Below are 17,967 nucleotides of genomic sequence, written 5' to 3' on the forward strand. Positions count from 1 at the left end.
GCTTGGCTCATTTCACCCATTATATAACCTCAGTGTGGAAGGTGACTATTCTTTTAACAATCCTGCCTCAAAGAACACTAAACATCTTATCTCTAAAGGCTCTACTTTAGAAAGCCAGCGATATACTACAATTCTTTACAAAAGAGTTGCAAATGACAACCAGGTCTCAATCTGGAACCTCCCATGCTCCTGCACACACCCACATATCCCATTTTTTGAACTTGCATTTAACTACAACATTAATTTGGGCCTTTGTTGTCTTCCATTTTTATGCTCATCATTTCAAGAATCCTACTGGTAACATCATAGATTCTCTGCCTAATTCTTGTTTACCAACCTGCTTGTCAAATATCAATTTTGGGTAAAATCTACCATTCAATTATTCCATTCTTTCACTTAGAGTTACCTATATATTGCTGCAGAAAATAATAAAACTAGGCCAATTAATTTCATTATCAATTCATGGAATTCAGTGTTAAGTTTCTCTGACTCCTAACTTTATTCTGCAACCTTTGACTCAGAAAACAGTATTACCTTCAAATTCACTCTGCAGATTCTTTGTGTAAACAATTCTCCTCATCCTTCCTCATCCTTCTTCTGTTCTCAACTTAGTGCCCGCAGTGGGAGTGTAGGGTCTCTTCTATGAGGATTTCAATATATCATCCTCCCCACTCTTCTCTTTCAACTTTTCTTTTTCATGTCTTTTTACCCTACAAATGTAAACAAGTCCCCACAAGCCTGACCCACCACCACCACCCACCAACAAAATTCTTGGTTTTTTTTTTCCCCCAAGATGTTACTTCTTCAAGAGGCAACTTTTTCAAAACCCCATTCCTTTTCATCAAAGTCCTACTCATTTATTAAAGTCTATTCAAAGTTCTTCTTGATAAAATCCAAGAGGCTATTTTTCCCCCGATAGCTTCTTTAGAATATTTTAACACTTTTCTTTATTTGGCTTTTTTTTTTTTTTGGTGAAACAATTTTGTGAGGACTAAATGAGATAATATAGGTAAAAGAAGTCATTACAAATATTACCACATAGCAAAAACCCAGTATTTTTTTTTTTTGGTAGTAAGTACAACTAGCAATTCTTATTGTAGTTATTATTATATTTCTTAGCTGAGTTTCTGACAGGGGTCTACTAATCTAAGCACTTGAAGGGCATGCATGCTACTTATTTTTAAACTATAAAAAAATCTAGGAACACTTAATGTTATGATGACAATACTCCCAAATTAATCTACAGAGTCAGTACAATCCTTATCAAAATTGCAGCTGGATTTTTTTTTTGCAGAAATGGTCATAGTGACCTTAAAATTAATATACAATTACAAAGTTCTTGGAATAACCAAAACAATCATGAAAAAGAAAAACAAAGTTAGAGGATTCACATTTCCTGATTACAAAAGTTGCTATAAAGGTATAATAACTAAGATATGTGGTATTAGGTAAGGACACACATAGGGACCAACATAATAGAATTAAGAATGCAGAATTAAAGTTTTATATATATGGCCAATTGATGTTCAACAATGATAGCAAGAGAAATCAATGGGGAAAGAATACGCTTTTCAACAAATGGTCCCAGCATAGCTGGGATATCTGCAAGCATAAGAATGAGTATGAACAACTATCTAATATCACAGTCAAAAAACTCAAAATGGACCATACATCTAAAAATAATAGCTAAAACTCAGGAGAAAACACCAGTATGATTATGACTCAGTTTTAGGCAATGGTTTCTGTCAAAAGAATAGATGCCAAAAGCATAGCAACCAAAGAAGAAATATACAAGCAATATGAAAAGTTCTGTGTGTCACATGACTTCACTGATAAGTGGTACAAAGGAAACAAAACAAATGAATAAACTAACAAAACAAAAACAAACTTTTAGACTGTAAGACCAAGATTTGTTCTGGGGGTGGGGGGGGGGAATCTAACAAATTTTCAGTATGGCAACTAATTTGCTGACCTCCATAACAGAATGTTTTCTCTCTTTTATTAAAATAAGTTTTTTTTAACCAGAGCAACCTTTTGAAGTTTATATATGTCTCTCTTAGTTTTAACATTTTGCAAATTACAAAATACCATGTATTTATGTAACAAGTGAAATAAAATAAAGAAGCATAATAAAGACAAAAGTAATTCTCATTTTTCATATGTATTTCTACTCCTACCCACCCCCAAAAAACACTGTTAATACAAATGATTTTTATGAGTTCATTTTTTCCTTTGCAAAATTACTACAGATATGATAGTCAAAAGCTTACCTCCAGATATATTGATGGTGGATTATGCTCGCCCCCAAATTTGTCCAGCAGGGCTTCTATATGTTCCTGTGTCAACTTAATCATTTGCTTGATATTCCACACCTAAAAAATATTTTCAAAGAATTTACATAAAAATTATTATTTAAAATATAAATTAGAAACACTTAAATATTTCCATTAAACTTTTGCAGTAACTGCCAGTGTTTCTTGAAATTTTGAGCTTAGGAACCTTAGAGATCATCTAGTATAGTGCTTTTTGCCTTTTATTATTAAACATCTTTAAATTTTTTTATACACTAGTAATAGAACATTTTTTTTCAACCATAACAAATTCATGTAATATTGGTGTAGTCAGAATAAATGATGAAAATCTCTTTTCGCCTTCCCCACCTCTCTGGGCACCATGACAAAAGGTAAGTGCTATTTACAGGTTTGATATGAATCCTTCCACATCTCCTTTTTACTCAAGTGAAAAACATAAACATACACATAGAAAATTAACATACATATAAATATTACATATAAAACATTTTAACATATGTTTTTCACTGAATAATGTATCTCAATTCTTGAATATGCAAATAATATACATATTTTATTTCTGTTAAATAATATAAGCATCATTTAAAGGGTTATATTAAGTACAGATATATTCATTTCATAATATTGTTATGACACTGCTTATTTCAATCAATGGTCTTCAAACTTCAATGGTAACCTGAGTTTTGGTGGACATAGATAATTTCAGAAGAATCAACTTTCAGAACCTCATTGCCTATTTGTACACTTCCTAATTGATCTGCTTAAAAACTAGTTCTTTCTCTTTTTAAAATCACCACTTTGGAATTCTTCACTGTATAACAATAAACCCTCTTTTTCATCTCAAATCCTTCTAAGCACACTGTTCTGAGCTGTATGAACTCCAAAGTATCTAACAAATAAACAAGAGAAGGAGGAAAAATGCCTTGAGAGAAAAGGGAGAAAAATAAAAAGACCTTATTTTATCAGTGAAACAAATTCTTGACAAGGTTCCAAGCCATATCCATCTAACCAGCCAGTCAGCCTAGAATTCCGAAGCCCAGTGGTTATAGTACAAGCACATATTAACATGTTCAGTAGCCAGATTTTTTTTTTCTTGATGAAAAATGAGTCCAAAACATCTGAGCAGTTTGAAAACCTGCTCCAAAAATTACACTATATGGTAGATTCTCTCTATAAATTGAGTGACCTACACCTGTAAAATTAAGGTATGATCAAAAATGTATTTATCGTACACGTACTAGAAATCACGGTCTTGTAAACTACTTAAAATTGTAATGACAAAATGTAAGGTAAATAAATGTACAATGGGGAATAAGTGAGCAAAGGGGTTTCAGGATGCTTTTTTAAAAAATAATGTCCTTAGTGGTGGACATATAGACTATTCTGCAGCACCGGTTCGATCCCCGCTGGCCAGGGAGAATCCCACATGGCAAGGCAGACTTCTCCTGTCTTGCCCGCTGCTCCCCTCAGCAGTGTATTCGTCAGTCTGCCTATTCTGCTCCCCGCGCTGGCTCTGGTGAATTCTCTCACCCTCTTGTGCTTCTGACCTGTACTCCAGTTCTTGTATGCATAAATAAATAAATCTTAAAAAAAAAAAAGTTTCATGAAATATGCCAAATGGTCTTCCAAAAGGAAAGTGTCCTGAGACACAGTCCATCTGCAGGGTAGGAGAGCTTCCTTTCCCCACTATCAACACCAGCACTGGGTATCAGCAAACTTCTAAACTTTTGCCAGTCTGAAAAGGGAAAAGTGATCTTGTGTTAAAGTATATTTACCAGAGCGCTGCGCAGTTGGTTTTTTTGTTTTCTGACAATTCCCTATCCATATTCTTTCTTCCTTTTACTCATCTGTCTTTTCTTACTGACTTATAGGTTAAGACAACCCTTTATTCTGGATCTTGCGGACATTAATCCTTACTCTCTAAATGTTGCAGTCTTTTCCTTGTTTTTCACTTTGTCTCTTTTGTCATATAAAGTCTTGCTACTCAAATTCCTGTTCATAAACAAGCAGCAGCCTAATCTTCTGGAAGTCTGTTAGAGTAGCAGAAATACAGGCCCCACCTGAACCTTACAAATGAGTTATACTGAAGTTCAAAAAGGAGTGATAGATGTTTCAAGTTTTTTTTTTTTCCTACAATCAGATACAACAATAATGTTCTTTATGATCCTTTGCTAATTTCTTATAGACCCTAAAAGTGTTAGGTGTCTTCTTCTCTAGTCATACTTACAATCACAAGATCATCCAATCTTTAGGTTTTATACAGCAAATGTAGACTGATGCATCTCACATTTTGTATCTACCTCTGTCCTCTCAGACTCTTTGTCCTACTGCCTGCTGAACATCTCTAAGATAATTAACAGTCATCTCAAAGTTATTATGTTCAAAGACTAACTTTGGATCTACTTACTCCTCAACCTTAAAAAACTCGTTTTTTTCTATACTCTGTCTCAGAAAATGACAAACAACATACCTTAAAGCTGCTCAAATGAAAACTTTAATGTCATCCTTAAATCTTTTTCTCATCCCTTGACATCTATCTCCAAATCCAAAACACAGAGTCACACAAACACCTTCTTTAACATTAGTAATCTGTTGCTGTAAGTCATCATTATTTCTCCCTTAGTTTATTCCAATAGTCTCTGAAGCGGTTTCTCCTGTTTCACTCACAGAATTGATATAGTAGCTAAAGAAATCTTTTAAAACTACAGTAAAAAAACAAAACAAAATTACAGTTTCAGATGACATGGCATTCTTTTGCTCAAAAGCCTCCAATGGCTTGCCAAGTAAAAAATCACCAGTCCTTAGACAAGTCTACAGGACAATACATGACGTGGCCCTCTGCTCCCTGTCAGTCTTCACCTCTATTATTCCCCTCACTCAACCCCTTTCAATCACATGTGGCCTCACTGAACATACCAAGTTTGCAAACTCCCAACACAGGTTCTTTGCATATTGGTATTTCTTCCTGAGATGCTCTTTCCCCAAGATTCCTACGAGGTTTGCTACCGTACTTTCTTCATTCATGTCCTTTTCCCATGTCGCCCTATCAGTACATTATCTGACCATCTCATTTAGAATGGCAATGACTCCTTAGCTCCCCAAAAGCCCACAAAGTAAGTTTGTATCCTTTCCTAACTTTATTTTCTCCAAAACCCATGACCATCTTAATAGACATAATTTATTTACTTTGATAAAGGTATGTGCCGTCCCCACTCCCAGGAGAATAAAGGCTAGGAGGGGAGGAATGTTGTCTTGTTTTATTTGATATATCCCCAGAGTTTAGTTTATGCTAAACTCCCTAAAATGGAGTTTAGTATAAAGTAAGCATATATATATGTATGGTATGTATGATGAGTTTATTGACCAACCAGAAGGACTTGCTTTATATTCAGAATATAATATCCTAAAATTGATTACGTTTTATCAATTATTAGCTATATTGAGTGCAGAAACATGTTCTATTATCTTTTGTCCCCTCATCACATATCTTGGTACCTTAGTCATAACAGATATTCATTAATACTGGAAAACAAGATTTAACCTCTCTTCAGAATAGGATAGGAGAGAAAAAAAATTAATCCTAGTTCAGTGATTCTTTCTAGTACAGAAAATTAAGAACTCTTATCCACAGCTTTTTTTCTCCCCTTCGAACGTCCATAGCTTAAAAATCCATGTTTAATTAGGGTACAGGGTCAACCCCTCTCCTGGGTTTCCAAGGGGAGGAAGATTAGAGATGGAGCATGAGCAATAGGAAAATGATGAGACTGAGCTTAACAGAATGAAATTTTCTTGCTGGGGAGAAGAAAATGCTAAGAATGGCTAGGTGGAACAGGGCCAGACCATGAATGCCTGGAAGTCAAGCTTCTTATATCCCCAAACAAAAGTAAATCTTACAGCCAAAGAATGAAGAAAAACCATTATGTGCCCTAGTTGGAATTAGAGAACATAAGCCTGGGAGAGAAAATTCTTTCATATTTTCCCCAAAAAGTAAGAACTTTAATGATACTTATTAAATAGAGATATAACAAGAAGTAGAATATGATATTAGAAAACTTAACCGTTGAAACATAGTTTTGGCTTTAAAATGCCTTCTTAGAAAAACAAGAGAATCTGTTACAACAGCCCCCAAAAAGAAATGAAAGAACAAAAGCAAAGAAAGTTAAGATAGGTAGTAGATTTCCTGCCCTGTTTTGATGTCTTTAGTAGAATCCAACAATTAAAACCAGGCAATCTTAGTAAACAATTGATCATTTGACTTTTGACTTTACAAATGGCAAAATTTCTTTCCCAAACAAGACTGGGGATTTTTTAAGTCTCACTCAGAAGACGTCTATGTTAAAATATAAAAGCAGACAAACTGTTAATGGAAGGAATTGAAGGGCAAAGAAGGCACAAAAAACTACAGTCACTGGCTCCTTACCTTCCAATAAAAGGTTATCAGGTCCTGATACCTATTAAACTTTTAAAAGGTTTAAAGGTTTATCAGGATCACCCTGTGAAACCTTTAAAGTATATAATGCCAATTATTAATAGGCAATAGTATATAAAAAGGCAATCTTCCAAATTCATTTTATGACATCAGTAAAATCTACGTCAAAACTTGACAAAGATATTACAAAAATAAATAAATAAAACCATAAAATAGTCTGACCTGTGAGGATAAACACCAAACTTTATCTCTAATGCAAAGGTAGACATCCATTAAGAATCCAGTAACATAACACTGAATATTAATAGCTCAAAGGAGAAAATTATGGAACTAGTCTAGTAGATGCTAAAAAAAAAAAAAAAACACCAAAAAAACCCCCAAATGACTATAATGAAAGGTAAAATTTTTTAAGATTTATTTATTTATGCATACAAAAGCTGGGGTACAGGCCAGAGGTGTGGGGGATGAGAGGATCCACCAGAGACAGAGCAGGGAACAGAACAGGCAGACTGACTGAAATACACTGCTGAGGGGAGCAGCAGGCGACACAGGAGAGATCTGCCTCGCCATGTGGGTTTCTCCCTGGCCAGCTGCAGAGGCTGGGGGATTGCTTCATACTGCAGTACTTAATCCCATGCACCACCAGGGAGGCCCTGAAATGTAAAATTTTTTAAATAAAAGAGATTGTCCTAAAATTTCAAGAAAATTGTTAGAAGAATCATGATACTGAAAGCAAGAAAGCCAGGGCACTAGCCAGTGGAAAAAATTCTGAGTAATCCCTGTAAAATGGAAAACAAATACAATTAGTTTGAGAAAAAAGCTGAAGCTAATAAATTGCAGCTTAAAATATAAGAGGAAATTTCTAAGATCACTCTAGAAGTTCTCCAAATGAAAAGTAACTTCATGTTACAAATTACTACCGTGATTCTTATCAATGCTCATTTCATTATTTACCACTCCTAGAATTTTTCCCTAGTAATATTTCCATTTTCTTCTTGCCCAGTCATTCTATTGGGTTCACTGTGATTCTTTCTTTTTTTTTTTTTAAGATTTATTTATTTATTTATTTATTTATTTATTTGTTTGTTTGTTTGTTTGTTTGTTTGTTTATACAAGCTCTGGGTACAGTCAGAAGCGCGGGAAGGTGAGAGAATTCACCAAAGCCAGAGCGGGGAGCAGAGCAGGCAGAAGGACCGAAGTACACTGCTGAGGGGAGCAGCGGGCAGCAGCAGGAGAGGTCTGCGCGCCATGCGGGACCCTCCTCCGGTGGCTGGGGAGCAGCCGGGGATCAAACCAGCGCCGCAGAGGCTGCAGGCAGCTTCGCAACCCAGCGCTCAACCACTGCGCCAATGGGGAGGCCCTCACTGTGATTCTTATTCCTCTCTTTCCTCTTGTTGGATTTCAGTGTCTCATGATTCTTTTTGTTTTTGAGAAATAACATATATTAGTTTCAGGTTCAAAACACAATGATTCTATATTTATACATTAAGGTGATGAGCACAGTAAGTCTAGTCAACGGCCATCACCACACAGTTATACATGTTTTCTTGCGATGAGAACTTTCAAGATGTACTTTCTTATCAACTTTCAGTATGGTATTATTAACTGTATGTTTCTTGTGATTCTTAATTGTTTATTTATCTTCACGAGTAAAAGACTATGTTGAGAGTTTCACAATTAGATTGAGACAGCTCTTCTAAACGGGAAATATGGCTTCCCTACAAGTTTAATTTCCTTCTCTCCTCTGTCCTTCTTCTTCCTTCCTTCTTTCCTTCCCATTTCGAGGAGGTATTTCAAGTATAGAAAATAATAATCACCGTCCATGTACCCATTATCCAACTTTGCTGAACTGTGTCTTTTATCATATTTGCTTCAGTTTTTTGTAAATAAAAACATAAACACAAATAAAGCACGCTGCTTTAATCAATGCTTATCTCTGATTCTTTTCTTGTCCTCTCTCTTTTTGGAGGTAACTATCATCCAGAATTTATTATTTGTTATGCACATTCATGTTTCTGTATTTTAGCCATAGGGATATATCCATAAACAATATTAATTGCATGTTTTAAAGCTGTACATATGTTGCTTTTTTCATTCAGTACTATGTTTTTCAGATGTATCCATGTTAATATATTTAGCTCAGGCCTTCATTTTGACTTTTAATATTCCATTATACACATATATCAGAGTTTGCCCATTTTTCTCTTAGTGAATGTTGACTTGGTTCCAATATTTTGCTATTATAAACATTGCTGCAATGATCATGTCTTTTACATATAAGACTGTATAACAGAGATAACAAGATAATGCCAATTTTCTAGATATCGCTAACTGACTCTGAAACATTCATATTATACCTACCTATAGAATACAAGAGCTTCTATTGCCATGCATGGTTAACTCTTGATATTATCAAAACTAATTTCTTTTGCCAGTCTTATAAGTATGAAATGTTTTCTTATTTTAATTTTCATTTCTTTGTGTGTTTACTGTATAATCTAAATTCTCTTTAGTGAGCTACCTGTTCTCAATTCTTTTGGTCACTTTTCTTTTGTATTTTTTAAAAAGATTTATTTATTTATGCATACGAGAGCTGGGGTACAGGCCAGCGATGCGGGGGGTGAGAGGATTCACCAGAGACAGTGGGGCACAGAACAGGCGGACTGACTGAAATACACTGCTGAGGGGAGCAGCGAGCTAGATAGGAGAGGTCTGCCTCGCCACGTGGGTTTCTCTCTGGCCGCCAGAGTATTGAACTTGTGCTGCAGAGGCTGTGGATTGCTTCATAGTGCTGTGCCTATTTAACCCTTTGCACCATCAGGAAGGCCCTGCTGTATTATTTGATCTTTTCCAAAAGAATAGCCAATTACCTCCCAGCATTATTTATTATAGTCAATCCTCTGACACTTAACCCTCCCCCAACTAAATTTACAATGTAAACACAGACCATATACTATGTCTATAAATACCTATGCCTGTTTCTGAACTCCCTATCCAATCCTTTTGCTCTGTTTGTCTGCCTATGCCAGTACCACTGCTTTATAAGTCTTGCTCTCTGATAACACCAGTCTTACTCCCCCTATTATTTAAAATAGTGAAAAAGCTATCATTTTTACAGAGTTTCCCTAAGAATTGTAGAATCAGTTTGTTAAATTCCATGGGAAGAAAATCTCTTGTGGGAATTTGCTTACTGTGCTGCACTGAATCAATCTGGGAAAGCTGAGAACATTATTCTACTGAGTCTTCACATAAAGAGCATTTATGTAAGTCTCTGTCAATAAATGAGGGCACGAAAACTTGCATATATTTATGGTATAAATGTGAAATAAGTTTTAGTGAAAAAAAATAATAACAGAGAACACACATTCCCCTATTATCATCATATAGAAGTGGTCTTAGCCCACACATAACTGGAATCAGTGTACCATGGAAAGGGCTGCATAATAATAACACCTAGAACTCTGAGGTTGAGGAAATGGCCTTATTAGAAAGGAATTATCCTGAGCTCTGTGGCCATCATCAGACTTTTCTTGCACGGAGTGAACTCAGGCCTGCTGAGTCAGCTCCCTGAGAGGCTACCCAAAAGAGAGGAGGAAAGTAAGCTCCAGAGTCATCTCAGTTTGTCCTTCTAGTCTTCTTTTATATACTTGCATATTATTTTGTTGTCGCCTTCAGAAAGATCTTGCATATATTGTTAGATTTAGTCCTTGCTTCTTTATAATTTTGGTTACTATTATGAAGGGCAAATATTTTAATCAGGCATCTTTTTTTAATTGGCTCTGGTGGATGAATTAAAACACTATCAAGTTTGTGGGCCTCCCCGGTGGCGCAGTGGTTGAGCACTGGGTTGCGAAGCTGCCCGCGGCCTCTGCAGCGCCGGTTCGATCCCCGGCTGCTCCCAGGCCACCGGAGGAGGGTCCCACATGGCGCGCAGACCTCTCCTGCCGCCCGCTGCTCCCCTCAGCAGTGTACTTCGGTCCTTCTCCCCGCTCTGGCTCTGGTGAATTCTCTCACCCTCCCGTGCTTCTGACTGTACCCAGTGCATGTATAAACAAAACAAACAAACAAATAAATAAATAAAACATGCCTCTATTAATAAAAAAAAAAAAATTAAAAAAAAAAACACTATCAAGTTTGTATTTTTGCTTGAGCTATGGTAAAGGAATATATTCTGTATAACATTTTTGTATTTATGAAACTTGCCTTGTAGCCTAAGATAACTCCTATATAGAGATAAAAAGGAAAATAACAAACTCCATAAGAAGTCAGAAAAACAAGAAAAAGTAGTATAACTAGAAGGTACACAATAAAGAGGTCGAAATAAATCAGCCACTAAAATGAAAATGAACTAAATTCTCTGGTTAAAATATAACCAAATATGTTAAAACAACCTAACATAAAATCTATAATTCATTTATAGGAGACACACAATGATTGAAATGTAAAAGAATGAGAAAGGACATATCAGGCAAATAGTGGTAAAACAGTAGCACAAGTATGTTAGTATCAGAAAAATGAGACTTTAAGAAAAAAGGCATTGGGGAAAAACAAGTACTACTTAACCTTAGGGGAAAAAGAAATTAAAAGTTTGGGGTAAAACATAAACCTAGAGAAAAGTTGAAAAAAAAACACTTCAATAAATACTTTTTATACTACCCTAGATTCAACAACTGTTAACACTTCATTTAATTTATTACCCAGAAAAGAAGAAATGATCAAAATCACCAAGGTATCCTTCTATTGTAATAATACAAGTAAAAGATGTCAAGCATATATCTGGAAGGTTAAAAATTCATTTAATAAGAGCTCTAAATTGTGAAACTAGAAGAAATAAAATACTAAGAATATTTCTCAGTATTCTGACTGAAAGGACTCAGGGCTAAGCCAAATAGTTATCTGAATTACTTAATAAAACCTATTTTCTATGATTAAATTCCAGAACATGAAAATTGAAAAGAAAACCCTGAAATGTCCTATAATTAGAATTAATTCAGTATCAGACTTTTCGTGCGAAACATTAAAGGACAATGAAAACAGAAAGATTATTTAGAGCCTTACGGCTGGGATGAGTGGGAAAGGAAAGTGATTGTTATCTGGGAGTGCTTTTGGGGGTGATAAAAATGTTCTACAATGGACAGTGATGATGGCCACAAACTCTGTGATTAAAACCACTGAATTGGGGCCTCCCTGGTGGTGCAGGGGTTAAAGTCTCAGTGCTAGATCACCAGGCGGGGTTGACCCACATAGTGCAGCACACCTCTCCTGTCTCACCTGCTGCTCTCCTCAGCAGTGTATTTCAGTCAATCTACCTGTTCTGTACCCGGCTCTGCCTCTGGTGAATCCTCTAAGCCTCCCTCCTCCCCCGGCCTATACCCCAGTTCTTGTATGCATAAATAAAAACAAATCTTAAAAAAAAAAAAAAAAAAGGAAGACAGAAAAGATAAAGACCAATGCAGATAGGTGCAGACAGGTTTGTAGATATGGTGATGAGATCTAATTTATCAGTAAGTTTTGAAGTCAAGTCCACAGAAGAGAGTGGGGGTTGTGAGAGGCTTGCTATGAGTGGAGATAGGGGCTTAATAGGGAAAGAGAAGCAGCAGCAGTCCCGGCCAGACACTGCTGAAGCTCTATTGAGGTTTACAGCATAAATTTAAAGCAGTACATTCAACTTCTGAGGATAGCCAGAGAGATAGTAGGCAGGTGGCATTTTGCAAGGCCTGAGTAATGAAATGGGAGAGAAAGGAACTAGAGAATTAAGGATGCTAGTATTTTTATAGTCATCTCTTACTAATATCTTGCTCCTGACATTGTGGGCTATGAAGAAACATTTGAGAAGGCCGAAGAAGTGCTATAACCAGGGGTTAGACAGGTGTCTGGAATCATTTAAGGTTAAGGAAGAGACTGAGGACTTAAGAAGTGGTTGATTACAATTACAATTACAATTACTTTGGCCAGGTAAAGGGTGAAAATTAAAGTGGCATTCATGAAATCAATTAGTAGAAAATTCCCTAACTTTGAATTAAACTTGAAAATTAATCTAAAGTTATCTAAAGTTAAATAAAAGGATCAGGGGCCTCCCCGGTGGCGCAGCGGTTGAGCGCTGGGTTGCGAATCTGCCCGCAGCCTCTGCAGCGCTGGTTCGATCCCAGGCTGCTCCCTGGCCACTGAAGGAGGGTCCCACATGGCGCACAGACCTCTCCTGCCGCCTGCTGCTGCCCTCAGCAGTGTACTTCGGTCCTTCTGCCTGCTCTGCTCCCCGCTCTGGCTCTGGTGAATTCTCTCACCCTCCCACGCTTCTGACTATATCCAGTGGTTGTATAAATGAATGAATGAATGAATGAATGAATGAATAAATAAATAAATAAATAAATCTATCTTTAAAAAAATAAAATAAAAGGATCAAAATCTTTTACTGGCTAATTAATGGCAGCTAAATCCTAAGTTTTCAGGTATCCTGAGATGTGTGGGGGGGGGGACAAAATAACACCACAAATGAGCTATTTGAAACTGTCCATAAAATCATGCACTGAATTTACTTAATTTTTAAAAATTCTACAACTGATCACCACCATTCAAAAATGTCTTTAGTAAACATCAAATTTTTGTCACATGCCTATAGCTAAATTGAACAGAATATATTTGGAGTAGTGATAAAATTGAATGGCAATGTGGATTCTTACCAAGCGAAACAACAGAAGCAGGACAGATTCTGGCTTTCCTTGTACACACTTTAACAATACATCATGTTTCCTGCCTTCTGGTACAACACCCAGTCATAACTTTCTTTTGCTGTAACCTCCTATCCGAAGTCACTCACAGTTTTCCAAAACTCTGGGACACCACTCACCACTAACATCAAAGATTGCAGGGAAATAATCTGATAGTAAAATTAAAGATTTGTGGGAAAACACTATTTCAAGTAAATAACTAGAGCATAAAAGCCCATAGGACTGTGAGCTCAGTGAAGTTGGGATCTACACCACATTGACCATTGTTTTATTTCTAGGCACATGGGTGTAAATAAGGTAGTTTATAGGTACTGGCTACTTGAACATATTAAAAAACTCTATATTCTAAGTAAGTGTAGAGGAGACTGATAAATCACATCCGAGAGGTCTGAGAACTATAGGGTTCAGAGAAGTAGAGGCCACCCTAGTTAAGATACTGTTATTTTCTTTCTTTCTCAACAGGAGTTTCATAAGAGAAATTAAGTCCTAAGCCTTAAAAGGTAATTCATTGTAAGTAATGAATTACCTTTCAAGAGACACAGAATTAAAATGTATGCTCACTAGTTTTAGGTACTTTTTTAGTAAACCTTGAGATGATAATATTTTGTGAGGAGTATGTCATGGTGCATGATTACTTTAAGGATACAGTACTACCATTCACACAAAGGAAAAATATCATCTGGCTATTTCAATTGTTTTTTTTTTTTTTTCAAGATTTATTTATTTATGCATACAAGAACTGGGGTACAGGCCACAAGTGTGGATGGTGAGAGGATTCACCAGAGGCAGAGCAGGGAACAGAACAGGCAGATTGACTGAAATACACTGCTGAGGGAGCAGTGGGCAAGTCAGGAGAGGCCTGCTGCGCCATGTGGGTTGCTCCCTGGCCGGCCGGGGAATTGAAGTCGTGCTGCAGTGGCTGTGGACTGCCTCATAGGTTGCATCCCAACCCTTTGCACCACCAGGGAGGCCCTATTTCAATTGTTTTATGTGCTTTTCCCCTTCCAAAAACATCCAGTTTTCAAAGACTTCTCAATTTTCCCATCAGTTTAAGACTTCTTCAGCTTCCAATTCCACTTTCCTGTGCAATGGACTCTAACAATTTTTTTCTAATCCAGATAACATTAATTTACAGTGCTGTATAGGTCCCAAAGATTAGATTTTCTCATTATACCTGTCATCAAATATCCAGTCACTATCCACCACCAAATGAACAAAGCTTTCTACCCATTCCCTGAGATTGGGACTATTATCCTTATTTTATAGGTGGGAAACAGAAATGGGAAAAAAAAATCTGGCTACAAGTGGTGAAACGATTCATATACTGCATGGTCTATGTGTGTATGAGAAACAGAAAGTGTACATCATCAAGTATTCTAAACAAGAGCAGCTGACATACATTCTGTAACTAACATAAGATAGGTGAGAATGATGAGATGATTAGAATTTAAAGAAAAGTGGATCCATGAAGATCCATTCCTGCATTTAACAAATATTTAATGAGTACCTACTACGTGCCAGGGTTCTAGGCAATGAGGACAGTGCATTTAAACAAATTCTTAGGGTACACAGTCTAGTTAAGTGAGGGCAAGCAATGATCAAACAGAATACAAAGATGGTGATAAACAAAAGCTAGATAAAAAAGCTGGGAGATGGGTGGCTATTAATTTTATAGAGTAGTCAAACTTGAAGTCCTCTCTGATGATACATGAACAGAGATCTGAGGGAGGAAGGGAGCAAAGAAGCTAGGACAAACAGAGGGGCAAGCATTAAGGTAGGAATAAAACTGGTGTGTGACTGACTGCCTGTGAGACCACAATGAATGACATCCCTGTAGAAACACCTTCTGCCTGTAACTCTCTAGTCCCTTTGCACTCTGACCTTCGGTTTCTCCTAAAGACCTGTTTTGGGCAATGAGATATTAGCAAATATGATCCAAGCAGAGGCTTAAAATACAAACACATGCTTCTTGCTTTCTTGCACATCTGAACTTGCTTGCTCTTACACCTCTTTCTATGAAAGAACCTTTCTATGAGAAGTCACTGAGAACCACGGTGTACACCATCAGTTGGTCACAAGACATATAAGAAAGACTAGCTGAGGATGGCTCAGTCCAGAGCAGTGCTTGCAGGTGGTTGTTTTAAACAATAAGCTTTGTATATTATACAACAGATAATTAATACACTGTGTTATAGGAACAGCAACATACAACAGAATATATAAAAAAGACATATAAATGTTCATGACAGCACTATGCATAGCCAAAAAGGAGGGAAAATCCAACCAGTTATCAAGTGATGAGTAAGTGTAATATGTACTAGCCATTCAAAGGAACATTACTTGGCAACAAAGAGAAATAAAATACTACTACATACTACAACATGAACAAATCTTGAAAACACTGTACTAAGCAAGAGAAGCCAGTCATAAATAATTCTGTAAAAAGAGAAATTAGATTAGTGGTTGCCTGGAACTAAGGAGAATAAGAGATTGAGGGATAAGGATATAGGGATGCTGGCTAAAGGGTAAGGGGTATTCTGGAATGATGAATCATATTTTAAAACTGGCAATGGCTGTTGTACAACTCCGTGGACATGAGAAAAGTCATGCATTGTACACTGCATGATGATCTGTACGGCATGGGAGCTATTTCATCACGAAGGTAATAAAAATAAGTAACATGACCACTGAGATTCTTTTAAATGGCTGCTATATTAAAAATGGACCATAATGGGAGAGTTTGTGTCAAGAAAACAGATGAAAAATGACTGCCAAATGAAAGTAGATGGTGCCTTTTACCAGACTGATACCAGCAGATAGTAAGATATGTCAGATCATTTGCCTTAAGTAGAGTGATTACTAGATGTCATGAAGAAATGAAGAAATATATTACATCTATCAAAGACTGGTCACATTTTAATAGCCTTTAAATATGCTGCCCCTTTTGCCAGAACATTATTTTTTCCATTGCCACACCCATTCACAACACAACCAAATAGGGAACAAACATACTGATACTTATAGTGATTCATATGGAATATATAACACAATCATAAGAAATCTGGAATACATTTTCAAGTTTTCAAGTCCCAACAGTTGGCTAGGAAACTGAAGGACTTCAAATTCAACGTTGTGTTCTCTTCTTCACAGGATAAAATAACAGAAGAAATGAGAAAATAAAATATCTATCTATAAAGAAGAAAATATATACATAAATTCCCTGACCCACAAGAACTTTGTAATACCTGACCACTGGTAGCAGATCCTGCCACCTGGCCACAGGAAGGACATGTCACACAAGAGAAGCCAATGGTGTACTTCAATCCACTAAGCCAGGGCAACTGGGTCATATGGGCATAATTCAACTCTTTCCTAGGAACTTACCTGAAATGTAGCTTTCTTGACTATAGATTTCTTAACCATATATATGTGACTAACAAAAATGGAAGCAAAAGAATCTGGGGCTACTTAGAGCTACATTCCCTACCATGGGGGAAAGCCTAACTCCAATTGGAAAAAAAAAAGGGCACAAATATGCAGAAAGAAGTAAAGAAAGGTGGAACACAGAGAACCACTGGTATTTGGTAGTCTAAGGTCCAGCTCTGTTTTGTTCCTGCAGCTCTAAAATCAATTATGTGTTACTCTACTATACATCCCAAATTCCCCTTTGTTTAAGCTGTTTTGACCAACACTGATTTTGCCAAATAACATAATTAAATGAAGAATTTGGTTTCAGTGTCCATGCAAAGAATACCAGAAAAAGTTTCCTTTTAGATAGCATGGACTCTAGGAAGAAATATATAGGGCTACAAACATGTCATCTAATCAAAACATAATAACAAAATGAGTTGGTTGGAAAGCTTAGATGAAAGATTCAAGTTGAAGCACATGGAAAAGTAAACAAATCAAAGAAATAATCATAAACTAAAGGTATTCAATTTTCCTACTTTGATCCTGCAGAAGGTAACATGAACATGACTAAGTCTATTTAATGTGTTAACAGAAATGATCTAGCTATTTAAGAAAAATGACTTTTAAAAAAGTGATCAGTAATACTGCTATACATTCAAATGTGTATAATCAAGTTATCAAGTATAAGTACAATGGGAATGCAAAACAATACAAGCAGGTAACTTTCACTGAAGCTGATATTCAACAGATCTCATTTATTTATTTATTTATACAAGCACTGGGTACAGTCAGAAGCGTGGGAGGGTGAGAGAATTCACCAGAGCCAGAGCGGGGTGCAGAACAGGCAGACTGACAAAATACACTGCTGAGGGGAGCAGCAGGCGCAGCAGGAGAGGTCTGCGCACCATGTGGGACCCTTGCCAGGGGCCAGGGATAGAACCGGCGCTGCAGAGGCTGCAGGCAGCTTCAAAGTCCAGTGCTCAACCGCTGCGCCACTGTGGAGGCCCAACAGATCTCATTTAAACAGATTCAATCAAAACAAAAAAGGAGAGAGGGGAGGAGGGAAGAAATCAGCAATCTTGGCTGT

The 17,967-nt window shown here is 36.7% G+C and overlaps 1 protein-coding gene across 3 annotated transcripts in view; it reads right to left on the reverse strand.

The window, feature by feature from the left end:
- BRAF (B-Raf proto-oncogene, serine/threonine kinase) overlaps positions 1-17,967 on the reverse strand; it is a 138,684-nt gene that overhangs the window by 82,933 nt on the left and 37,784 nt on the right. For all 3 annotated transcript variants that reach the window (XM_037514519.2, XM_037514526.2, XM_037514535.2), the window contains exon 2: positions 2,271-2,372. In XM_037514519.2, coding sequence (XP_037370416.1) covers positions 2,271-2,372 — 102 coding nt within the window. The remainder of the gene's footprint in view (positions 1-2,270; positions 2,373-17,967) is intronic.

This window comes from Talpa occidentalis, unplaced genomic scaffold, assembly GCF_014898055.3.
Source record: "Talpa occidentalis isolate TD23 unplaced genomic scaffold, MPIMG_talOcc4v2.1, whole genome shotgun sequence".
Taxonomy (NCBI): domain Eukaryota; kingdom Metazoa; phylum Chordata; class Mammalia; order Eulipotyphla; family Talpidae; genus Talpa; species Talpa occidentalis.